The sequence below is a fragment of the Saccostrea echinata genome, unplaced genomic scaffold (genome assembly GCF_033153115.1).
Source record: "Saccostrea echinata isolate AGI-Se365-2 ecotype Australia unplaced genomic scaffold, CSIRO_AGI_Sech_v1 ptg000002l, whole genome shotgun sequence".
Classification (NCBI taxonomy): Eukaryota; Metazoa; Mollusca; class Bivalvia; order Ostreida; family Ostreidae; genus Saccostrea; species Saccostrea echinata.
This window is the reverse complement of record NW_026889751.1, coordinates 18264736-18292312: the sequence shown is the minus strand read 5'-3', so window position 1 is coordinate 18292312 and position 27577 is coordinate 18264736. Positions and strand designations below refer to the sequence as shown.

The following is a 27577-nucleotide window of genomic DNA, read 5'->3' as shown; positions in this document are numbered from 1 at the left end:
AAATGTGCTGAATTATGTCCAAAATTTCATGCAGTTCATCAGTAGTGCCAGTCCCACTGCGACATTTAACAAGAGGCGCACCAGAATTAATATAAAAAATTCCCAAGACTATGCCGCTACCGACTTTACGTCACACATACGTCCACATCTCCGAAGGTTGCTGGGGAAAATCCGAGGAATAAACACAGGGGGCGGTCGCATCGGGAATAACGCTCAAGTGGCTATTTCCTACATACAAGACAGTATCGGAAAAACTGTGTCAGACATTGATGGGACAATTGTTAGACGACCAAGAAAAAAAATGATTGAATGATTCATTTTTTTTAAATTTTTTCCCGGGGGAGGGGGGGGTCAGCCCTTGAACAATTATATAATTAGGTGAAAATTGATTCCGCATGAAATCTTCGAGAGGGGCTGCTTCTTGATCATCTTAAACATCAATTACTATGTATTTTTATTTAGCTTATTGGAACTGAACACTGATATGACCTTCACATAAAAAAATTGTAGTTTTCATTGGTTCATCATGCCAATTTCTGGACAATTAAATATAATAGCAGCATTTCTTCACACATAAAATTTGCATTTTATTAATGCGTACTTTGGGCTACAACGTATATTCCAACGTTTATTATTTTCATGTAATTTATATGTAAATAAAGTCGAGACAGCCTTAATTCACTTCTGTAGTTAAGAGTATATTAATCTAAAATTTGGACTTATCCATAAATTCAAGATAAAACATCGTACCTTCATTAAGGGCACTTTCCAGTGAAAGATTAAATGTGCGTCTTGAGAACTACGCAGTTACCTAGCTTGTGGCAGTTTTGTTTTTATACAGTAGGGGACATACAAAATAAAAAAAGAAGTAATCAACATAAACATTTATTATAGGGAAAAAATTATCCCTTGTTCGTTGATCTTCTATTTATTGACTATAATGAGAACAATCCTATTTTTTCAGATAAATGTTCATGTATCCAAATCTAAAATCAAACTAAGTAAAATTATTTCAGAGTACAGAACTGAACATTTTCATGATTCAAATTTCAGGATTCAAAGATGCACAACCGTTTTACCAATACAATTGGATTTTTAAATATTACAGAATACAGATAAAATGTTTCCTGGTACAACTGTCTCTAAAATACATGGTAAAAATGTGAATTTGTATTTGCATATACATATTTACTTATGATAGGAAAATAGCACTATTCAAAAATATCTTACAACACACTGAAACGTACATCTTTTAGCTCAATACAGATAATTCTTCTCAAATGACCTTGTCCTTGACCAAGTGACACTGATCAGAGGGCAAGCTGCATTGTTAGTCCTCATTTGTTAGCTGAAGGGTGAAAATTTTACAGGAATGCTAAAAATCACTGATAAAATATAGAAATTGACATAAATAGAAAGATAACAAAAAGGAGGGAAAACAAAATGAAAATGGGGGACAATTTTGGTACATTTATCCATTACAACACAACTAAACTACATTAACACAAACTAATTCCTACATTGAGTACAAAACATTCCAGACAAAAAAAAATATATGGGAAACAGAAGTGTAAAGAGCCATGAGTCAAATATCAAATATTTTAAACTTCCTTTCGAAAAAAGTCTGTGGTTGGATACAAATTAACAAAAATCAAGACACCCATTTAAATTTATTCAAATTCAGAAATACAACATTTTGGACTCTTACAAATTACACATTTCAATTTTAATCATTAGTTTAAGAATTAGTACCAAGTTTAAAACAAATCTAATGAAGTACTTGTATATCAAAGGTGACATTTTCTGTAAAATGATATAAGTTTCATAACAGGGTGTTGTGTTTCTAGTTGTGGTATTGATTAAACACTTAATGCTTATCTAAATCAGGCGTGGTAACCAGAGCATCTCAATATCTTCGTACAGTATAAATGACTAGTTTAGTTTCCAGCAAGTAAATAAATAGTCTGTGTATTGCACATCACATTCCAATACCTTTCACTACATGCACTAACTTATCTACATCACCTATTCTGCAGACAGCACAATTGCAGGTACACTGTACATGTATCAGAGTCTTCTCACAAGCATATAGACGTACATGTACAAATAATCTCCCTTGGCTGGTATCTTATTATAAAGGTAACCTAAGAAAACTGCATCAAAACCAATTTTTGTTTAATAATTAAATGATATTCACAGATTTTTTTAGTTTGTTTTGGTTTGCTGTTTTCATTTATTGCTCATGCAATCCTTGTCCCGGAATCTTCACCCCTTCAAAGATTCCTTTATTTTGTGGTCTGTTTCATTGCTCAATCATCGTTCCCTAGTTTGCGCCTCCTCTGAATAAACTTCTTGAGATCCCAGTCTTTGTGACTCAGCATATGAGGTCCATTATAAACACAGAGGTATGTCATGTTGTCTGCATATTCCATATCTGGCAGTAGCTGGAACAAATTAAAATTGAACTTATTTAGGAGGAGTAGCATTCTAAAAAATTCACGTATTCTTTTCTCAGAAGCTATGGCAACATTGATAAGTAGATTTATGAGTTTTATTTAGGTGAATTAGTCTACCAGTTTTTATAGGTGTAAGAACAAAACCATACAAGGTGTACTAATTGCCTACAAAGGTATAATATACCTGTGAACCATGTCCTACTGAAATTTAACCAAAACTGCAGAAAGAGCAGCATTCTAAAATTTCTATTCTATTTTTGGTAACCTTGGCAACACCCTTCATTCAAATCAAAAACCTATATGACAGATTTACATATCCTACTGTGGAATTCTCTAAAAAAGACTGTTAAAAAAAGAAATGATACAATACTAATTCCATACCTTGGGACTAAGAAGGAAATACTGAGACCTAGATCTCTGGCAGACTGTTTTTACTACCAACTCAAACACCTTCCTCTCATTCACCGGGTCCATGCCCTGTAATATCAATAGAAAAGCAGATTTAATTTATTCAATTTATTCCTGGTATGCTTAATGTTTGTACAATCTCTCAAAAGGATTGATAATATGCAAAAACTTCAAAGAAGCCTTTGCTACTTCCTTTAATCTGGAAAAAACTGCCATTTGACAATTCAGACAGCTAGTATGCACATGCAAGTGACAGTTAAGAACCCTCTATACACTGCACACTAAAAGAATTTCTGATTCTGTGTTTTTTCTATGCAGTTAAGAGTTATCTTCCCTTAAATGAAACAAATGAAATCTACAGCCTAATTCTCAACTTCTAATCAATTCAAGCATTCTTAATGATTAATTGGCAAAGATAAATTAATTGAACACTTTATTTGCAATATATTTTCCCTAATTAACTAAACAACAGTGAATTCTGTTCAGCAATACAGTACTTAGTCTTTGAACATTTATCCTGGAAGAAAATGCCAGATACCTGATGCTGAAAATGAAATAGATAAGTTCTCTATTTACAACTTTATAACTTTTTCAATGTCCACTTGAAATTTGCAATAGTGTATCGAGTGTTCTTCAATTCTTTTAATACATGACTCAAAATCACACAACTAGATGGAGATTGCTGACATACCTGGTTGATCTCGTCGACACACCTGAATGGACACTTGGCCAGTTCCTGGAGGGCCAGAAGATACAGGACGGTAGCCACACTCCTCTCACCACCACTCTGGTGGTGCATGTTCAGCTCCCTCAACTGCTCCGCATCACGATACTTCACCTTGATCCTTACACCATACTTCTCGTAGTCCTCCTGTCAAGAGAATTATAAAAGATTGATGTACACAGAAGTTTGAGTGGAAATTTGAATAATCTGTTCTTTAATTTGTCCTCAACTCTCCCCTTTCATTTTCTTTAAAAAAAAATCAACAAAAACAAATATGTTTCAGATATAAGTTACTAATAATTGCATTTTGATATACGAAAATGTTTAGCATGTAACTAATAGTTGTTATGTAGGATAACAATAATGGGTCAAAAGTTAAGCGTTAATCTTTCAAATCCTTTTTCTCAAGAACAGAAGGACCACAATAAGTAATATGAGTGACCTGCAAGCACCCTTATGTAATGAAGAACACAAGGTTTGATCCAATATTTCCAGAGGGAAAAAATGGGGGGGGGGGGGGGGGGGGGTTCAAAAGTAAAATGAGAACAGACACTTTCAATACTTGTAGTTAACATGAGTTTCATAGCATAATTTTCTTAAAACTTCTTTGTTCAGAGCTGGGCACATCAAATCCATCCATTTTAAAATAAATTTGAATTTTCTTTAAATTTTCTCCCCATTCAAACAAATTAATTACACACCTCATTAGCAGGAACACTGAGATCCACCTCTCCAGCACAATTCATGCAGGAGAAGAAATAGCCAAAGTTCTCGTTGATCTTTTCCATGAGTTCTCGCAGAGGCTCCAGCCATTGTCGCTTAATCTCCTCAATTCTTTCCTGATGACCACTTATTTCTCTTTCACGATTTTCTATTTCGGTTTCTAACTGATTGATTTCTGTCTTACGATTACGATATTCTTGCACAACCTAAAATAAAGACAAAGAGAGAATATTTTCCACAGGACTTCATTACTTATAATATTAGTTAGTATATGTAGAATTTTAATAAAATTACCAACAATTGTGTCTCTGTTAAACTGATATTCATACTGGGTAAAGGATTGCGTACCAAATAAAACAGAGAATCACCATAGGTTCTCTGTATCTGGATTTACCTTTTCATCCATTTGACAGAGTGACTCACCATTACCATCCTATAAGTATAGAGCGAGTCACCTTTGCTCCCTATATGAACACTTACCTTTTCATTCGTTTGAAAAAGCGAATCACCTTAGCACCCTATATGAAGACTTACCTTTTCATCCGTCTGATAAAGTGAGTCAGCCCTGGCTTCCTGAATGTGGATCGCCTCATCAATCTCCTCCACAGTGTTACCAATTACATTCTTAAATAACTGCAAACAAATATATATCATATTTATAGAATATTATAAACTTTATGTCATAATGTCAAAAGGAGAAGTGATTTAAATACCTGGAAAAATTCTCAACAGATTAAATTATCTTATTTTTTATCAAACTTATTCACTGATCATTTATTTACAGGTAAATAATTTTAATAGAATAAAGACATGCTATAAAGGAAGCTACCAGCTCAGCAACTCTGGTAGGCAATATTAGTTTCACCATAACATGTCAGACATGCCATTCCCAACCATGTACAGATTACTAACCGCTCTGATTTCTGGAGATAATTCCTCATTGTCAGCCGTCCCTGTGGCTTTCTTAGCTATAGATAACAACCTCTTGGCCTTGTCTTTAATTTCTCTAACTCTCTCTTTAGCCTCCTCAAACTCCCTCTGAAAAAAGGATTTTGCTTTACTTCACACAATTAACAGCTAATTAACTAATCTCATTTTGTAAATATCACAGCAGACAAATTGATAAGTTGCGATATCCCGGGCCTTTACAACTAATGTGAAATATTCCATGTGTCACGTACAGATTGTTGAATGCTTCTTGCATATACATACGACTCTATTATCTACCCCCTTTTTCCCTTTGAAGTCTGACTTATATTCTTATTAATAAGTTTCTAACACTTACCTCCAAGTCTTGCAAGGAATGGGATTGCTCTCTTTTTGCGTCCTCCAAATTCTGAAGATCCCGTACAATGGAGGCATGCTTCAGGCTTAGCCTTACCTTTCTTATACTGAGACTCAAACATTCCTGAAAGCAAACAAGCGTATCTTATGAAAGTGACATACATATTGAATATAATATGCATATATTTTTCTAGTAAACATGTTTGAAATGCATTTCTAACATATTTTGCAATTTTAACTGAGTGCGTAATTTTCATAATCAGTAAAATTGTGAAATTATTTATATTTCTTGGGGCTTCTGTTTTTTTTGTGGATTTCAGAGTGTATACTTTGCCTTTTGTTCTAGTACAAATTTAGAGCCTTAACATTCATCCTGGAAATTTAAGTTCTTATGAACTTTTAAATTTATAGCAATCCACAGAATCTGGCCTTAAGAAAGATAAATTATATCACACTAGGCACAACGTGTTAACAAAGACATTTCAGCCAAAAGAGTCTGTGACTGTAGCATTTTCACATTCAATCCTCACTCGACAAAGCTCATAAAATGATATTTCCTGCTGCATTTTTTTTTCAATTAGACTAAACACAAGTTTTACACTTGTTATGCCAGTTACCTTAAACTTAACCATATGACCTTGAGTTAAGGTTAAGACACACCCTCAGGTCACAAGCATTCTTTGTGACAAGTATGAGCTTCTTATGTTTCTTCTTTTCTGAAGGTGATCTTACAGACTGACAGATGGATGGACAGTCAAGGTAACTTCTCATTATCCCCCCCCCTTCCCAAAATATTCATTTGCATGGGAATACAATTAATCCTTTCACTGACAAGGAAATCAAATAATTATCATATTGATGACACAATACAGTATTTCATGTTTTAAAACAAGAGGCCCATGGGCCACAGCGCTCACCTGAGTAACTTTGGCCTTGCTGTTTTTCACCTGATTTCTCCCCCCCCCCCCCCCGGTAGTACTTATTGTGGCCCCGCCCTACCCCCGGGGGTCATGATTTGAACAATTTAAAATCTACACTACCCCAGCATGCTTCCACGTAAGTTTCAGCTTTTCTGGCCCAGTGGTTCTTGAGAAGAAGATTTTTAAAGATTTTTCCTATATATTTCAATGTAAAACTTGGATTCCCTATTGTGGCCCCGCCCTACCCCCGGGGCTCATGATTTGAACAATTTAGAATCTACACTACCCCAGCATGCTTCCACATAAGTTTCAGCTTTTCTGGCCCAGTGGTTCTTGAGAAGAAGATTTATAAAGATTTTTCCTATATATTTCAATGTAAAACTTGGATTCCCTATTGTGGCCCCGCCCTACCCCCGGGGGTCATGATTTGAACAATTGAGAATCTACACTACCCCAGCATGCTTCCACATAAGTTTCAGCTTTTCTGGCCCTGTGGTTCTTGAGAAGAAGATTTTTAAAGATTTTTCCTATATATTTCAATGTAAAACTTGGATTCCCTATTGTGGCCCGGCCCTATCCCCGGGGGTCATGATTTGAACAATTTAGAATCTACACTACCCCAGCATGCTTCCACATAAGTTTCAGCTTTTCAGGTCCAGTGGTTCTTGAGAAGAAGAATTTTAAAAGATTTTTCTTATTAATTTCAATGTACAACTTGGACTCCCTATTTTGGCCCCACCCTACCCCTGGGGGTCATGATTTGAACAATTTAAAATCTACACTACCCCAGGATGCTTCCACATAAGTTTCAGCTTTTCTGGCCCAGTGGTTCTTGAGAAGAAGATTTTTAAAGATTTTTCCTATATATTTCCTATGTAAAACATTGATTTTACAATGTGGCCCCGCCCTACCCCCGGGGGTCATGATTTGAACAATTTAGAATCTACACTACCCCAGGATGCTTCCATATAAGTTTCAGCTTTACTGGCCCTGTGGTTCTTGAGAAGAAGATTTTTTAATGACCCCACCCTATTTTTGTCTTCTCTTGATTATCTCCCCTTGTGAGGGGACTTGGCCCTTCATTTTAACAATTTAAATTCCCCTTCACCCAAGGATGCTTTGTATCAAGTTTGGTCAAAATTGGCCCAGTGGTTCTTGAGAAGAAGTCAAAAATGTGAAAAGTTTACAGATGGACGGACAGACAGACAGACAGACGGACGGACGGACGACGGACAAAATGTGATCAGAAAAGCTCACTTGAGCCTTCGGCTCAGGTGAGCTAATAATTAGAACTGTTCGAAATGGACAAATACCCCCCTCCCTTTTTGTTGGTCCTTACCTTCATAGTGTGCAAGATATTGTTAGCATGCTGTATATTATGAAAAAAAATGTGTAATCTTAATACAAGTTGAACATTTTTTAAAATGGTCACTGCATAACTCTTAACATTTGCAGGGGCTATCTCCCTTAGCTTTTTTTAATACTTGTTAACTTTTTTAAAGTTCTAATGACCTTTTTTAACGACACTTCACATTTTTCTATACAAGCATCAACTGGAAGTTTGTTGATTTTATGTCTCAAATCTACATGAACCCAAAATGATTAAGTCTATAAATATGAAAAAAACACCTGTTAAGTGAAGAGAAATTGTCTAATCGTGATGAAAAATAACATGTGTACATCCTTATACAGTAAATAATGTGCAAAGTGTAAAAATTTTCAGATAAATCCATGGCGTAGTGTTCAGGAACATGTTTGGACAAAATCATGTCTATAGACATACAAACAGCTAGACGGACATGCCGATTCCAATTGATGGACACGCCCATTCCAATATACCCTCCTAGACTTTGTTTGCAGGTGGTAAAATAATTATTGATAATCATAGTCAGATCAAATATGCTTTGCATAGCAGGTAATTCCAATTTTTTTTCATTAGATCATTTCATTCAATTAACACTTCTTTATTGGTACTTTATAGGGAAAACAGTGACATGTCTATTAGGCTATAACTATTTTTCCCCATGAACTTTTAATAGTTAAAAAGGATACACAGTATTTCCTGGTATTTATTTTTTTTTACATTTAAGCTTTTTAAAGAAGAAAATGCTAGTATCAATACGAAACATACATGTAGAAGGAGCCTCACACTGCAAGAATGAAACACTAGAGTGCTCCAATGAAAAAAATCTCTATTGCCTCTATGTACATTCTACATGTGTTATTGTAAAAGTGTAACTCCTCCCATAGATGCTGTGGGGCAGGAAAAGTGACCCCTATGTCCAGCTCAACAGGTGACACAGCATACCTTAGTGTTATCCTTCATTTTCTGGAGACAAACACACATTTTAATATTCAGGTCCTTCTTTTTTCTGTCTGTTGCCTCCTTCTCTGCATCTAAATCTATTGCTTCGGCCTCCTCATTTAGAATTCTATAGAAAAGTTAATAAAATACTAATTATCACTAGAAAAATGATATTAACAGTAATTTCCAATTAATTTTCAAATAATAATGTGTGGGTATAAATTAATTTTTTCATTCTGGAAACTGGTAGGAGGGGTAGGGGGGTTAGATCCATTAGATCCATGCTTTAAAATCATAAATAATGAAGTCAGGGACAATCAATTTTGATTTGTTATAAATATTATTCATTATATCCCTTACATTCATGATATGTTTTAAAACAAGGAATCAGTTTGCTATAAGCATGAATATACATGTATTACAAGTGTGTTCACTGTAAGGCGAAAAAAAATCAATCTTGGCTGAAAATTTCAAAAATCAACAAGGCAGGCAGGTTCTTTTTTATTTGAACCAGTGTTCTCTTTTTTACATGTTAGTCAAACAAAATGTAGATATCAACTGATTCTTACATTATGTATCTAATAATGCGTCCATCTATTAGCATGTATGAAAATGGGAATTACTCAAATTTCTTTTCACCTTGAAAAAATAGAAAATTAGCTTATTTCCCTTTTCAATATGTCAATAAAATAGATCATAGTGGCAGTGTTTAAAATAATGTGCCTGAGAAACTATAGATAAGTTTTTTTGGCCTAACCGTTTTTTACTGTTTAAAACATTAAAAAAATTTCTTGCATGATGCAATGAATATATTGAAATTGTAAAAAGAAGAGTGATATTTATAAATTGTCATATAGTCTACTCTTTATAAATTAGGTCCAATACCATAGAAATAATATTTTTTAAAGAAATTTTCCAGTTGTCTTGTACATGTATTTAAAAATTAAGACCAAACCAGAAGTACCTCTTTTTTTTAATAAATTTATTTACAACATGGATGGAAGACAGGTCTTTGAATATGCAGAGGCTTTGGGTCAACCCCCCCCCCCCCCCCCAACTTCCACCTTGCATCAACTTAGCAGGTTTGATGGTCCTTACCTTCAGAGTTTGCAAGATATGATCTGGACCCAATTAGTCAATGTAAAGCCATAAAATTCCAAAATGAGGTCACTGTGACCTACTTTTAGGTTGTGAAACCTCTTATCTGTCAAGATGCCTCAACTATCAAGGTTTGATGATCCTAGTATTACACTATGCAAGATATCATTTCAATACAATTTTTTATAGCCAGAAAAATTCAAAACAGACACCATAACCCATTTTGGGGTCATGACACATCTTACTCAGGATGCAACTGACAACTGACAAGATTGATGGTCATAGGCATCACAGATTGAAAAATATGAGCCAGACAAGAAAAAGCTTTCAGAAGGTTAAACATACTGACGAATTTTATCATACATAATACAAGAAAAAAAAAAGACTCACGTTAGATAGAGTCAGAGGAAAAAGTAGCTGAATCTTTTCCTCTAGAAAAAGTGTCTATACCTGTGCTAATTGTTTGACTGGAAAAGCCTGTTTTAATGCCATCCAGTCAAGTATTATCTAAACATAACTGCATTACTTATTTACATTGATTCTGTTTGGGGGGGGGGGGGGGGGGGGGATTGGGTGACCCAAAAAAATTTAATTTTATTTCATAGGTGTGGGACTAAGAATTTGTGTTGTTTCACTAATTCTTACTGGAAAAACCCTGTAAATTAATGAAATGTCTCTCCAAGTTTCTTACAAATGCACAAGTTATCATTCAATCTTTCAATCTCTTCACCTTTGCTTCTTGGAGTCAATCTGAGATTGCAACCTTTTCTTCTTGTCCTTCAACTGAGAGAGATTTTTCTAGAAAGGAAACAATTTTGAATTCATCATAAAGGGTTATTAATAAATGGCAGCTACATAATTTTACTTTTAATGAATATCTAAAACCTCAGCTAATGGTCAAATACTGATTGATATCACACCTTCTGTTCTCGGAGTTTGTTCATTTTCGTGTCCAGTTCCTGCGATTCTTGCTGTAGCCTAGTGTATGTAGCCTCTTTCTCTCTCCTCTGTTCTTGACAACTCTGTAATTCAATATGTATCATTTAATATGCATAACTGTGATCTAACTTATGAATTTCTGTTCCTTTTTTCATTACCGGTATACAGCTGAACTTTGATATCTCAAACACAGATATCTTGAATACCACGGATATGTTGAAGTGATTAGGAAGTCCTAACCACTTATTTCTTAAGTTTTTACCCTGGATATCTTGACCCTCGGATATGTCGAAGTTTTTTCTTGGTCCAAATGAGTTCGAGATAATGAGGTTTGACTGTAATAGCTTTTCTTTTGATAGAAATCTAAACTTGTCATTACGGGAAATCCACAAATTTACATCCGATTTTGTATTTGACCAGTCCAAGAGTTTTTTTTCTCATATGCCTAACCTCAATTTAAAATATTTTAAAACACTGATCTCATTGCCAAAGTCTTGCTGTAATATTACCTCTTGTTTTGAAACTTACCCTGATTTTTATAGTTCTTAGTCCTGAAGTGATACTTTGATCTTTGTTCTCGACTCAGAGATACACATACTGTTTTGATACTTACCTTGATTTCATTGTTGAGTTCTTGGATTCTGGAGGCATCCACTGAAGCAGACATCCACTGGGGATCCCTGTACAAGTCAAAGTATGATCCAGTTACGTACAGTATTATTACTTCATGAAAGATTGAGGTTTTTCCCCCCCTTTATTAAATACACTCTTACTCACCAATCCCTTAATTATAGATCGATGCATAACCAAATTTATTAACAATGTTTTTCAACCTTTTAAAACATCATACTTAAAAATTATTTTTTAATGAAAGGTTCATAGGTAATTCTCATTTAAGACATTTTTTTTATCTATTTGATGAATGAGTATGTGAATGAAAGATTGAAACCCATGCAATTTTATTTCCCCTATAAAAATTCCGGTGATGTACTAACAAGTAATAAACATCAACAAGTGTACCTGATTTAACAAGAGATGTTTGTGAAACACTTATGCAACCCCCCCCCCCCCCTTTTCAAATATCTGGAATTTTTCTTAAGTCCAAGGGGCATAACTCTGTCAAAAATTTGCACGATTGTACCCAAAACATAACTTGAACTAGTTATTTTTATGATAAAACTGTATACCACATTGCATTTCAATATGTGCAACCTCTGCAAAGAAAATAAACGGAAACTGCAAATAATTGGAACTTTCCCAAGTCCAAGGGGCATAACTATGTCAAAAATTGCTCAATCATACCCAAAACAGAAGACTAAAATTCATTTCAGTATGTGCAACCTCTGCAAAGAAAACGAAAGGAAACTGTTGGTGGACCGACAGACAGCAGCAAAGCAATATGCCCTCCCTTCTTTGAAGGGGGGCATAATTAGTGTAAATTTAATTACATATCAGTAATGATAAAGCTAGTACCTGATTTTGGTGCTCCTGGAAGACACAGATTTGTCATACTTTGATACTCGACAAGTGTACTGCAAACATATATACATGGACATGCTTAAGACAAATTAATCAACACAATTCTTCAATTCAACCAAAACAAAAATGCAGCGAGATGAAGTAATTCTTATCAGTCTACTTTTAATTATAATGGAAACACATGTACTTTTAAACAGAACATCAACATTATTTTATCAATACACATGCATATGGTGCAAATGTTCTGGTGATATGAACAAACGTAGTCTACAAACCTGGTACTCATCAGTGTAGAAAGTTCTCAGTTCAGGACATTTTCTTTTGATGTCCTCCACAAGATCTTTTGTGCGTCGGCTTCCTACAGGGATGTTGTGAATATGGTACTGAGCACAAAGATAGCGTCTTACTCCATCCGCACAAACGATGTAATCAGTCAGGTAGTTCACAAAGCCAAACTGACTGTCAATATGAAAATAAGAATGATTAATTTGACAAAATCCCTATACGTGTACTTGATTCAAACCATATATATATAGTATTGTGCCATATATTTATGAACAAACGTAAAAATAGCGTCATGATTTTGAAAGAATCATAAAAAAATACAAGGTTTCTCACAATTACACAATCTTACCATGCATGTGTCTTACCTCTATAAATAGCTAAGAATTTCCACTATTGATCTATGACGTCATTTGTTAAATATGACGTCAGCTTAAAATGAAAAGGTCTCGTGAAGGCAAAGAATTTTCTACACCCGTGAAACAAATGATTGTTGACAAATATCTGTCAGGGCAAAAATATGCTACTATTGGCCGTGAATTGAACATTCCTCGGAACAGTGTGTATTCAATTGTACAGCGCTATTTAGCTAGAGGTTCGGTGGAAAAGGCCCCAAGAAGTGGCAGAAAACAAAAAATGGACGACCGTGAAACTAGGAAACTTTTAAGAGTCGTAAAAACCAAACGTACTGTTCCGTTAGCTGGTACAGTATTACGGATATTATCACTCAGGGTAGGAATTCTCCTGTTTCACAGAAAACAGTCAAGAGACAATTGTATGAAAATTATTTTCATAGGAGGATTGTAAGAAAGAAGATCCGTATTTGCAACGAGAACCGTAAAAAACGTGTGGCATGGGCAAGAGGAAAGAGTTTGTGGAGAGTTGAAGGAGAATGGGATAGAGTGATATTTACAGATGAATGTAAGGTAGTAATAGGAGAAAGCAACCGTGTGTATGTCTGGAGACAACCGGGTGAAGATTGGATGCCTGAGTGTTTATGCCCTGGTCCGCCGGTCAGAGTAAGTTTGATGATTTGGGCAAGCATAACATGGAATGGTGTGGGGACAATATGTGTCATAGATGGTAATATCAATGCACAAAAATACGTTGTAGCTCGGTATTTTCCAACAAACAATTTTATTTTTCAAGATGACAATGCGCCCATTCATCAGGCCCGGATTGTTACTGAATTTAAGCAGAGAAATGCCATCAACACGATGACATGGCCAGCACAATCCCGATTGTAATATTATAGACAAGAGGCCCAGGGGCCACATAGCTCACCTGAGCACTGTGGCTAGGAAAAAAGGAAAAATCAGTTTAGTATTGAAAAGCTTAAATGCGTAAGTGGTCCCAACCTACCCCTAAAAGGGAGTGGGGGGTTGTGATTTGAACAAAATTAAATCTACACTAAGGATGCTTACATAATTTTTTGACTAACTGTGACTTTTTTCTCTACAAGTTTGAACTTTAATTGTGACCCCACCCTACCCCTGGAGGTCATGATTTAAACAAACTTGAATCTAAACTATCTGAGGATGCTTTCATATAAGTATGACAAACCGTGGCATTGCTGTTCTTGAGAGGATTTTTCCTATATATTCCTATGTAAAACTTTGATCTTTCATTGTGGCCCCACCCTACCCCCGGGGATCATGATTTGAACAAACTTGAATCTACACCACCTGAGGATGCTTCCATATAAATATCACCAATCATAGCTTTGCTGTTCTTGAGAAGAAGATTTTTGAAGATTTTTCCTATATATTCCTATGTAAAACTTTGATCGTTCAATGTGGCCCCACCCTACTTCCGGGGGTCATGATTTGAACAAACTTGAATCTACACCACCTGAAGATGCTTCCAAATAAATATGACCAATCATAGTTTTGCTGTTCTTGAGAAGAAGATTTTTGAAGATTTTTCCTATATATTCCTATGTAAAACTTTGATCGCCCATTGTAGCCCCACCCTGCCCCCGGGGGTCATGATTTGAACAAATTTGAATCTACACTACCTGACAATAATTCCACATGAGTTTCATCTTTCCTGGCCCATTGGTTCTTGAGGAGAAGATTTTTCAATAACGCCATTAATTTTTTGCTATTTCGTAATTATCTCCCCTTTGAGGAGGGCATAGCCCTTCATTTGAACAAACTTGAATCCCCTTCACCCAAGGATACCTTGTGCCAAGTTTGATTGAAATTGGCCCAGTAGTTCTGGAGAAGAAGATGAAAATGTGACAACGACAATGCCGACGACAGACAACGGACAAATTTGGATCAGAAAAGCTCAATTGAGCCTTTGGCTCAGGTGAGCTAAAAACTGTTGGTTATTATTAAAAAATAAATTGAAGCAACGAATTTTAAATATAAACAATGCTGCCGACCTGGAACGTGAAATCCGTCATATTAGGACAGCCATCCCAACAACATACATAGAAAACTTGTATCGTTCAATTCCTAGACGCCTGCTTAAAGTAGTCAGTGCCAAGGGCAATATTACAAAATATTAAGGTAAGTTTTATTATTTATTATCAAAATTTAGTGTATTATACATGGCTATAACATTCCCTGTAACTCATCTGTTTACGTCCGTTTACGTGACGTCACCGACGTTTGTTCATAAATATATGGCACAATACTGTAGCTTATCAATCAGTTCACAGATTGTGTTGGACCTGCTTAAAACACGAAAGATTTTTCAATTGTTATAATGCAAAAATTTGCACTGCCATTTTGTTCAGCTTGAACTTTACTAAATAAGTACATTTAGCATATTTTTAAAACAATTAAAGCCTCTCATGACTAAATATAGTAATCTGTGCACAACTATGCCATGTCATGAACAAAACTACCAGTACTTCTCTCAAGAGTACAGACCTCCAACAGTTCTGTAGTTCTCCAAATGCACAAGTCGAACAGTAATAGAGGTCAAGATATTTCTTTCTTATGTCATACTATGTCATAGGAATGGATGTACTACCCTTATGCAATTTTAATAGAATTGAGAAAAAATCCTGCATTTGAGTCTTTCCATTGATGCCTCTGAAAAACTGATTTTTTTTTTTACCCAAGGGATTTAAGCCTTATCCAAAATTTCTTCAAATATGATTGACATTCCCTTCTTTATCTTAAATTGCCCTATGACATTGTTTGCATTTCAAATAAAACCTTCAACATCCCTTTGAGACATTTTGCCAACAAGAGGCCTATATGGGTCACAATACTCAATGAGTCACCTTTGTCCTGCTGTTCAACTTCAGAAAATTTTTAAAAGATTTTTCCCCTCTTTATTAACCATGAAAAATTCTGACTTCATATTGTGGCCCCTATCTACCCTCAAGATTTACAATTTCATCAAACTTTAATTCACACATTACCATGCTTGAATAACGATATGACTAACAGTGCCCGCTTGTTGTTCTATTGATTCAGAATAAGATTTTTTTGTGATTATTTTCCTGTATACTTGAACGATTTAAAATTTGATCTTTGATGTAAACCTTCTCCTTACCCCCAGGGTCCATAATTTGAAGGGAAAAAAAGGTGAATCTCACAGCTGAAGAATTTTGCTACTCGTGTAAAATATTTGTTGCTGCCTAAGTCCTAATCAAACTCTGATCCCCTGTTGTATCCCCATCCTACCCCCTGGGGCCTTGATCTAAATAAACTTAAATCTGCACCATCAGATGATGCTTTTTTAAGGAGGCTGGGGGGTCAACAAATTAACCACCAGATTTAACTTAATTTTTTAGATATGACATCTTAAGCTGTCGTTTTTCATTTGGCAAAGAAAAATTTCAAAAATTTTAGTTTTAAAATTTGATCATTTTCTATATCTTTATATGGAGCTCTTCTTCTAAAGGAGATCAATATAGTCTAAAAATGGCCACAACCCCCCAGCCTCTTTAAAGCTCGTTTAAAGATTTTCCCTGTATATTACCATGTTAAACTTCGATACCTATTGTGGCCTCATCCATCTGCGGGGGGATGGGGGGGGTGGGGGGGGTGGGGGGGAGTATGATCATGATTTGAACAAAAGAAAGATATTCAGTAATGCCCAATATCTGCCCCCCCCCCCCCCCCCCCCATCAAACTTTGATGGGAAATCTTTGATTATGTTCAAACCAGAATATATGCAAGCTTCAAAGCAATAAATATTTTCAACCATTGTGACATCATAAATTTGTCCCAAAAAAAATGACATCAATTTTAGCATTTCAATTGAAAGAAAATAATGCACTTTACATTTATAAATTGATTAGAAAATAGGAAGTGCAGGTCTGCTCAGACTCTATCTTTTAATATATTGTGTAAAATGATATCAATGAAATATGTGAAAATAGTTCCTGACAAGTGTGCGCTAAGGTGAGCTACAAACGGAGGAAAAGAAAAAGCAATTACATGTATCTTTCATAGAAGGAGTCAAAAACAAATCTTTTTTTTTCCTCGCCTAAATCAAACTAATTTTTTTTTTAGATATTCTTGAGAAAATTAACTTTCTTCCATCTGTCTTGGAGTAATTAAGGTAAAGTTTATAGATGAGCAAAACATAATTACCATCCACACACAAAAGTACCCCTCAAGAAATTTTCATGGAAAAGTTATGTACTGTTGTTGTAAGTTTTATGTGTTTATGAATAACACTTTTACAGAGTTAATAATTGTATATATAGTACATGTAATTAGAATTTTTATATATATATAGTGCGTGTTCAACCAATGAAAATCCATAGAGTCTAGCGCGCACTAAGTTGTGCTTCATTCGATCACAGGAAATTTTGCTCAATGTGAAAGAGGGATTGCTGCATTAATTAAAAGACATGATCTTTACTGTCAGTCAGACAGTGACAATTTATATTCATCTTTTCAATGCATTTTTATTAGCACTGGAGATACTCTCAGCAAGTGCAAGAGTCTCCATATTTCATAAGAATACTTTCCTCTTTTCAATATTCACATACAATATGGACTCATAGTTTCCCAGTCCTTTTTAATTTTCAAGTGAATGCACAATATTCTGTCCTGATTTCATCACAGAAAGTTCACTTTCTAATACATCGGTCATTTCTCCTATACATTTTCATTCCGAGTAATACTTTTTTTGTCCTCATCTTTCTCAAAGAGCAAGGGATATTCATTTGATTCAGAATCTGTCTGCCTGTCAGTCCATCCGTTTTTCTAACATTTTTTCCGTCTATAATACTTTTTTTTTTAATCTCTGAAAGTTCCAAAGCTTTTGCAATGAAATTTTATATCATGATAGCTCCCTGTAACTTGAAGAAGACACTACTGATTTTGAGGTCAAAAGGTCAAGGTCACAAGTACGTTATAAATTGACACTTACGTTTCCAGATGACATCTCTGAAAGTTGTTTAGCTTTTGCAATGAAATGATTTCATTTAACTCTCTTTGACTTAAAGAATAGCCCTATAGATTTTGAGGTCAAAAGGTCAAGGTCACAAATTTACAGAGTTCATAACATGATTTCAAGATAATTTTCTTCTCTTTTTTTTTTTTGAGCTTTTGAAATGAAATTTAAAATGATGATTTTTTTCTAACTTAAGAAAGACCATGCACTGCTGATTTCGAGATCAAATGGTTATAGGACAGCTAGATCACAAATTCACATAGTGCTATGAAATGGTACACTTCTTTTCAGATGATATCTCTGAAATGCTAAAGCTTTTGAAAGACAAAGATAAAGATAACAAGCAAATTATTTTGTATTAAATGGTTTCCATATGATAAGTCTAAAACTTTCGTCTTGGAATCTGATTGGATAAAAATCTGTTTCTAGAAGTTACAATAGAAAAATATAGTAATGTTTTGTGGAAAATAAAGTGTAAACAAATCTTATTCATTTGCTGTAATATTTAAACATTGGAATTAAATTTTTTAACCCACTCATTTTTAAATGTTCTCTGCCCAAGATTAGTACATACCACTTCATGGTGTGAGTCGAATTTTCCAGTTGGTGAGCAGTTTTAATTGACAATTTTTTTTGGAGATAAAAAAAAGAAGGCATGTCATACATGGTTGTTTAGATAAATAACTGTAGAAGACAATGGAAATAAACAGTTAGTTTGCTAGTGCATTTCTCTGAAAGTGTAAATGACTGCGATTCCGGGGAGGGGGGGGGGGGGGTTTACTCAGTGTAATTCGGAGTTAGATATAGTGTGTTATTATTATACTATGGGTTGAAAAATTTATTACAGAAACAAGTGCCTGTGATCTTAACACTCCAGAACTAACTAGACAGACAGTAATCCAATGATAACTAATTTGTTGCATAACAGGTTTAATAGACAACTCAGTGATTAAATCTCTTCAGTAGAAATGGTTTCCTGATTCAGTATATAAACAATATGATCCAATTGATTCTGAGGTACATTTCATAGGGTCAAAGATCATTGCCAAGGTCACAAACCTATATTGTTACAAATTGTTTCCAGATAACATCTAAATTTTAATATGGGGATACAAATTCCTTGAATTAGCTTATTTTAACTGCATCAGCAGTTTCAGGTTAAACTTTTGTAACCCAGCCCACACAAGTTATATTCTAATGCTGTTTTTCATTTTATAGCTTCCTCTTCCATTACGGTAATTATCATGTCAGCATCTCTTTATTTTGGTTTACTGAAACATAGTTTTACCTTAAGCTGTGATTTAAAAAAATCTGCCATCTTGTCTTGCTTTGAAATTTCTCTGACTTCTTTTAAGAAAATTTCAATTATTGAGCTGGCCCGAAGACCATAAACTGAGAACAGACTTCAGTAAAAATTTCAAATCAATATAATTTTTAAATAATTTTGATAATGAAACAAAATTTTCAACATGTGTTTGAGTTTGTGTGTTAAAAAAATCTGTAAGTTTTTATGCACATGTGTTAAATGGAACTCAAGATATAAAAAAATCAAAATTTTGACTTAAGTCTATTCTCAGTTTATGGTCTTGAGGCCTGGTGTGGCTACAGAATGTCTCTATTCAGATTTATTTCATGTTCTAAAGATATTAAAGTCAAGCATTAACTTAATTATCCTATATAATAAATGGCAATTTTTGTCTCCTGTTCAATGCATCCATTTCAAATTTATAGATCAACAATTGAAATAAATTAAATGTTTTCTTTCTTTTTTTTTTTCTTTCAATCTTCTATGCTATTAAAAACTTAATTTCCATCATACACAACCTACAAACCAAATAAAAATGCCAAAAACTTTTAAAATATAGGAATAATTGACACTAAGACTTGTGCAAACGAATTCTGGCATGGTTGTGACGTTCTCAATTTTTTTTTACCACTTAATTTCTAGAACATTATTGAGCAATCTTACAAAGTATCTGTGAGGGTTGTTCGGAAAGTTCATGGACTATGCCAATTTCCGTTATACTATCTTCAAGAAATTTAAAATGAGCACATTATCATATGTAAAAATATTTATATTGTTTAAATGTGAAGTTTCATTCCATTTGTTTTAATAGAATTCCTGTTATTTAATTTTAAAATCAACACGTTTTGTAACTACGGAGCAAACTCAACAACACTGTAACGTCAAAAACATACCGACACGAGGTTCTCAAAAATACTATCCCTGTACATTTCACACAGTATTGCCCAATACCAGTGCACTCATTTAAAACGTTTCTCTATCACTGGAAATCTATTTTGCTAACAATTGTTTCAGTAGCATCATTTTGTTTGTCAATGGTATATTTTCTTTTTGTACTGCATAAGTGTGCTTTCACAAGATCAGCGTCTGTGAAGCGCCAAATTCTTAGCATGACGTTACTAGCTTTTCAACGTTTTTGATAAGATTTTTACGGATAATCCGTTTTCTCACAGATCACCATCGTCTAAGCAAGCAGAGTAGTCTATCATTCAAATACCGCTTGTACCATTTACATACACATGCATGGCTTGCTTTTGACGAATTTCCTACTTCCTCCAGAATTTTCAGAGTTTTTTTCTGGAGTTTTCTTAAGTACAACACAAAATTGTATGGTTAACTGCTGCTCCGTGACGTTCAACGACGTCATCTTTTTTGCCTGTTTCAATGAGGACTGCCTATCTTCTGAAACTGATTTCTTTTCAGCGAAACAAAATATTAAGTCATAACTATGAAAAAATTCTTAATTTGAACGAGTTGAATTTTTTTCCATTTTTGTGTCATTTTACAGAAAATATGACTTCAGACATTATCTAGTGTCTTGAATGTAAATTACAAAATTTTGACCTGCTCCGTGGTCCGTTTTTTGCATTTGTAAAGTCTAAATTAGTTTGAAATAAATCACGATATTTAAAAAATTTTCATACACATCATTTGAATTTACTGTTGAAATATTTCTTCCAAATTTGGATATAATTTGACGTTAAGTAAAAAAGCTTTGACGGTAGTCCACGAACTTTCCGAACAACCCTCGTATTTTCATGATTTACACAAAAAATATTGTTTGTTAAATAATGTAGCAAATGGTCTTTATCTGTGATTGACGTTAATGAAAATCACCTTCATAATAAATGAGAAATGAACTTACTGCAACAAAGGTGAGAAGAAGGAGACAGAGGAATGAAAATAGAACATAATTAATCTCTAAATTACTCTAAACTAATTAGTACAGTTGAACTTATGTATCTGGTACATCACCTGTGGATATCTCCATATAAGTGGGAGGTTCAGAATTTTATCATTTGCTTGAGTTTTAACTTCAATATCTCAAACCTTTTATCAATGGACTCTTCAAGATATCCAAGTTCCACAGAGTGTCATGAATATTTTTTGATTGACAAAGAACAAGTTGTGAAGACCTGTAATATAATTTTTTTTTTACCTATAACGAGAGATATTGTGTCTAGCATTGAAGGCTGCCAGTTGTTGAGGAGGCACTTTCAAAGCATTAACCCTAAGGTTCTGTTTATCTCGGACTTCCCTCATAAACACATTATAATCTTCTGTATTCTCGAAAATGAAGGCCCTCATGTCATTAGCACTGATATGCATCTCTATGAACTTTGCTACTGCAGGAGATGTTGGATTTACCTGCAATATAAATAGCAAAAAGTTAAGCCAAACATAATGATAACCTTTCAAATGACATTTTGATTTTATCCGAAAATTACTATCATCACCTGTCAATGAAATGCCAAAGATTTTTCATTAGAATTATTAAATGTCAAGTCTGGTCTTCATGTACCCAAAATGTCCTTCAAGAGGCCCATGGGCCTTGATAGTCACCTGAGTGTCATATATTAACCTTTTCTGACTCACTGCTGATTATAACAACCACTCATAGTGAGCTCAGAAAACAATACCCCCTGCTACATTTCATATTTGCCTTCTCAGACTATGACCTTAGTAATTGGGCATTTCCATACAAATGAGCTTATTAATATGTATGAGGAAGGCCTGTTACACAAAGAACATCTACATTTGAACTCATTTTAGAATATATATGCTTATTTTATTTAACTAGAACTGTCCAAAATGGATAAATACCTCCCGCTGGGTTTTTCAGAAAAGGTGCTAAATCACTAAACATGTTTTATGAATCTAAGAGGTGTTCACAATTTGTTTAAACATTTAGAAAGAAAATTAAATTGATCATTATATTTTTTTAATGAATGATGAAATAAAGTGCAGCCTAATAAAACATAAATAATAATAGTTATTATTTTATTGTTTTCTAATTAAATTTAATAATCAATTAGCTATATTCATAATTATCATCGTTTAACTATATTGTTTTTTATTAGATTGAAAAAATAAATTGCGTTTGTCATCTTTGTGAGACATTACACTCTGAAATTAATTTGTTGAAGAAGAATATAAATATCATATTATACAAAATCAAATTAATCTTGATAACTTTATACTAAATTCATTTTAAAAATAAAATGCTGGTCATCCAGTAACTACTTATTTTAATTTGACAGCTAGACTATATATATTACAATTAAGTGAGTTAGAGAACAGAAATCTTTAGTTCTTTTGTCCAATTCCCAGGAGATATAGATATAACATGCTAGATCAGAGATTGCTCTAACAGCTTCCCACTCTGAACTCATTAATTTTCAACTGGATGCATATCAACTAACTACTTCCAAGAGACAAATGGATTTACACTATCTGCTGTGTTATGCACTGTGAGTCTGCAGTACAATGGAAAATTCATGTATATGTCATTCTGTCTAAAACAAATATTTTTTTTTTTATTTGTTGCAAAGTTTTATACCATGAAAAAAAAGAACTGTGTAATCTTGATGCAACTTTTTTTTAATAAGGTTACTGCATGACTCTTACATTTGAATGGATTATCTACCAAAAACTATTTTTCTTCATACTTGGTGATTTTTTTAGTTTTAATGAGTAGTTCACATTTTTATACAGATGTACCAACTGCCCTACATGAACTCAAAATGACTAAGTTAATAAAAATGAAAAACAAGATGTGTTTGTGAAACACTGATGCCCCCGTATGGCAGCTTATGGCGAAGGTTAAAGTTTCTTCAAATGCAAGTCAAAATCCAGGCCAAAAGATAAAAAATGTTGATACCTAAAGAAAGGTCTTGTCTTGAGGAATACACCTGTGAAATTTGAAAGACCTAGATACAACTGTTCAAAAGTTATGGCGAAGGTTAAAGTTTTTTAAATAAAAGTCAAACGTCAAGGTCAAGGTCAAAGTGGTTGGTATCCAAAGGAAGGTCTTGTCACAAGGATTACATATGTGAAGTTTGAAAGCCCTAGCATCAAGCATTCAAAAGTTATGGCCAAGGTTAAATTTTTTCAAAAGTAGGTCAAACTCCTAGGTCAAGGTCAAAAGGTCAAAGTGGTGGTTGGTATCCAAAGGAAAGTCTTGTCGCAAGGGTTACATATGTGAAGTATGAAAGCCCTAGCTCCAACCATTCAAAAGTTATGGCCAAGGTTAAATTTTTTCCAAAGTAGGTCAAACTCCTAGGTCAAGGTCAAAGGGTCAAAGTGGTTGATATCCAGAGGAAGGTCTTGTCACAAGGAATACACATGTGAAGTTTGAAAACCTAAGCACCAACAGTTCAAAAGTTATGGCCAAGATTAAAGTTTTTCAAAAGTAGGTCAAACTCCAAGGTCAAGGTCAAAAGGTCAAAGTTGTTGGTATCCAAAGGAAGGCCTTGTCACAAAGAATACACATGTGAAGTTTGAAACCCCAAGCACCAACTGTTCAGAAGTTATGGCCAAGGTTAAAGTCTCATAAAATTTTCCAAAAGTGGGTCAAACTCCAAGGTCAAAAGGTCAAATATGATGGTACCCAAAGAGAGGTCTTGTCACAAGGAATACACATGTGAAATATGAAAGTCATAGCTCCAACCAATCAAAAGTTATGGGCAAGGTTAAAGTTGACAACAGAAAGACAGACAAACGGACAAACAGACAAATGGACAAACAGATAAACAGACAAACAGACAGACAGGACAAAAACAATATACCCCCGGGATCTTTCGATTCGGGGGCATAAAAAAAACACCGTGAAATGCAGAAAAAATATCCAATATTGATGTAAATATCAGGTGTACACCTTCATATGATAAATAATGACTATATACAAATTTTCAGACAAATCCATGCAATAGTCTCTGAGAAATGGTGCGGACAGAATCAAGTCTACAGACAGATGGGACATGCTGATTCTAATATAGCCCCCTAAACTTCATTTGCGGGAGGTATAATTATAACTTTTACCAACCTGGAAAAGTAGATGGACCAAAAGAAGATGCATCATGAACAAACATAAAGGGTGAAAGATAATTTGTAGAAAGGACATACAAATGGCTCAGTTCTACTCATTTCTAGTAAACCAGATACCATCAAGAGGACCTGTAAACGTGTACCTATTTCAGAACATTGACAGACTGTACTTACTGACAGTAAAAGAGGCAAATGGACTTGCCCTTGGAATTTATCACGATTGTCCTTATACCACATGACTGCATCATAAGTTGGTTTGTGCCTGTTCCTCAGCATTTCAAGCTTACGGTTTTCGATATTCTGAATTTCCTTAAGTTCTTGTTGGAAACCTGTATATAAAATAGACTAATGTTAAAGGATATACAAATGAATCACTTTTTTTGTAGCCTTTTTAAATCAAATATGAATATCCAACTTTGATACAACTGAAACATCTCCACAAAATTGTAGTACTATATCTTGAAACATATTTTTTTTTAAAGACAGATCTGAATCCTGTTGTTTACTGAACTTTTACCAAGTTCGATGAAATCAAATCATAGCTTTATAATAAGTATCATTTTGAAAAATTTCCACTTTTTCTTTTTGGTAGTAGCTATGGCAACACTGATTTTAAAAAAATTATGAACTTTATACAGTGGAATAGCTCATAGGATATTGTTTTGATATCCATGGTTGTGATGCCACAATGGTTTTTTACATGAATTTGATCTCAAGTCAAATTTTATGGATTTTATGAAACAGATTAAAACATGAAATAGCTATGTGTGAAACATGTGATAGATAGCTATGTGTAAAACATCATGTGATAAAAATAATCTCCAATGGATTGTGGTAAGATATGATTTTTTATTCAACTGCATGGTTGTGTGTTTTCACCCCCTTCCCAAAGCTTGGGGATAAAAACACGAGATACACAACATGTTGGATAAAAAACCCATATCCAACCACAAATCATGGGAAATCCTTTATTTATTTATCTTAAAATTGTTTACATGTGTACCAAGTTTTAATTAAATCAGTTCAAACTGTGGGAGGTGTGGCATTTTAAAAAAATTGCACAGAAATTTCTAATTTTAGGACCATGGCAACACCTTTCATCAAAATCAAAACCCATTGAACAGAATCATGTATCTCAGTGTAGTCTAGGTTTTATGGGTGGGGTTTAATCCATCAAGTACCAGGTTTTATTAAAATTAGAAAAAAACTGTAGGCAGGGATTTTTTTACCCTTTGATTCCAGGGGCCGGGGCCGTCAAGTTTGGGAAAAATAGCGATATTTGGTTGAAATTGGGAAAGATATATGTATTTTCATACAAATAAATGGGGAAAACAAGCAAAGTCAAATATTTAATCATTTTTTAAAATTATTCATACTGGTAGTATGAAGCTGGCTATAATAAACCAGCTGTAGTGAATATGACATAATAGTAGCTGTTGAAGTTCAGAATGGTAAAGCCACAGGGGGAAGTTTCTAGTATGCTGGTCCCCAGAATCACGCGCTTGCGCATGAGCATTTATTTCCCATGCCGTTGCTATGCAGAATGTAAACAAACCGCCATTTTCCCCTCGCTTCAACAAAACGCATTCGATTGAGTGATTAGGGTTAGGGTATATTGTTTTAATATTGGAACTGTTTTATAAATCCACTCTTAAATCTTCCTGACTTTGGGCTAATTCATGTAATTTTTGCTTACAAAAGGCACTGCCAAGTGCCTTTTGTGACCCAAAACTTGCATGAATCAGCCTAATGTCGAACCGTGCCGATATACCATCTTTTAAGAGTAAAGCATTGTATGCGATCTACGGATTAGGGTTAGTGTATATATAGCTTGAATATTGTAACTGTTTTATATTCACCCATGCTCGCATCTATATCACTTTGGGCTTATTCATGTAATTTTTGCTTACAAAGAACCGGAAGAACAGGAAAGTTTTGCGAAACTTGGTCCAATGTTGAAACATGCCTGATATTGTGCGCTAAGTTTTGGCAAGTAATTGGTAAAAGCGACTTACCGTTTACTTAAGCTCGATATCCTAACCTTCTAATGTCCTTATTCAGAATATTTTTTCTTTCAAATCAATGGTGATGCACAATTCAATCAACCAATTACTAGCAGGGTTCTCCATGGGCCGTTTAACGTGGCAGCCCCGCCACAGTTAAAAAATCAGCGCCATAGTTCCGCCACAGTAAAAATATTAGCGCCACAGTAAGATCGTCGTTGTCAGTACGATAAATATATAAATTTGATAATCAAATAAACCTCTAAACCTCAAAATTACGTACCGTTTTCAGTTTCTAATGCTAAACTGTCAATTTACTCTAATTAGGGCCCATTGTTTGGCTTGCACAATCAATTATCTTCTAGACCTCGCTGGACACATGAAGCCGTTTTTTCACACTTCACGATAATTACAAAGGAAATTTTATATATCAATTAGTTCATGCTTAAATAGTTCTACAGTTAACCATGTCTCTAACATTGCACTCGCACTGTGAGTCAAAACATCATATGTGACCTATCAGAATTTCCTCTGTCCTTTAATAAACACTGTATGTGTATATTTATCTTTTGTAAACATTTTTTTTTAAATTAGGGTTAAATACAGTATTTATGATTAAATACTTAAAACCTGTTATTACTGATACTTTTCTTCAGATTCTACATGTATAAGCAAATATCTAATTATTCAGTACGTATGTGTGTTTCAGAGGGGTGGGTTCTTTTTCACAGTATACATATATTGTGAAAATATTTTAATTTTTCGTTTACACTATGTTAAATCGATATCAATTTATTTTTATTATTATTAAATTCAACAATCATTTTGTCAAATAATTAATGTTATTTGTATTTGAACTTAATATTGATTCAAAGGTGCTGTGTGTTTTTCAATTTATTTCGGGGTTTCTTCGCGAATTCGGTCGCGAAATGACCGCGAATATTAGTACTTCACGCAATTCTTGCGCCACAGTTAAATTTGAAATGATGGAGAACCCTGACTAGTAATTAGTTATCACTTGTTAAATCCCTGCATTTCTCACAAAAATCTCGCAATTTTAGTAGCATTTCACTTTGAGTCCTATCAGCTACTTCTTCATCAGTCTTCATTACGTCAAAACACAAGTGACGCACATCATGAATATTTATGAGATTACGTCAAAAACTGATCATGTGACCACATTCCTAAACAACGCAAAATGGAGTTTTATCTACTAAACAAGTACGTTATT

The 27577-nt window shown here is 34.2% G+C and overlaps 1 protein-coding gene across 1 annotated transcript in view; it reads right to left on the bottom strand.

Moving 5' to 3' along the window:
* Positions 1-872: 872 nt before the first annotated feature.
* Positions 873-27577, bottom strand: part of LOC133173821 (structural maintenance of chromosomes protein 5-like) — a 57094-nt gene continuing 30389 nt past the window's right edge. The window contains exons 11-25 of the mRNA XM_061308874.1: positions 24518-24672; positions 21456-21664; positions 12612-12795; positions 12331-12389; positions 11471-11537; positions 10839-10940; positions 10649-10716; positions 8824-8947; positions 5597-5719; positions 5224-5349; positions 4846-4944; positions 4290-4517; positions 3556-3735; positions 2838-2933; positions 873-2444 (exon numbers count right to left, since the gene is read on the bottom strand). Coding sequence (XP_061164858.1) covers positions 2310-2444; positions 2838-2933; positions 3556-3735; positions 4290-4517; positions 4846-4944; positions 5224-5349; positions 5597-5719; positions 8824-8947; positions 10649-10716; positions 10839-10940; positions 11471-11537; positions 12331-12389; positions 12612-12795; positions 21456-21664; positions 24518-24672 — 1955 coding nt within the window. The 3' untranslated portion in view covers positions 873-2309. The remainder of the gene's footprint in view (positions 2445-2837; positions 2934-3555; positions 3736-4289; positions 4518-4845; positions 4945-5223; positions 5350-5596; positions 5720-8823; positions 8948-10648; positions 10717-10838; positions 10941-11470; positions 11538-12330; positions 12390-12611; positions 12796-21455; positions 21665-24517; positions 24673-27577) is intronic.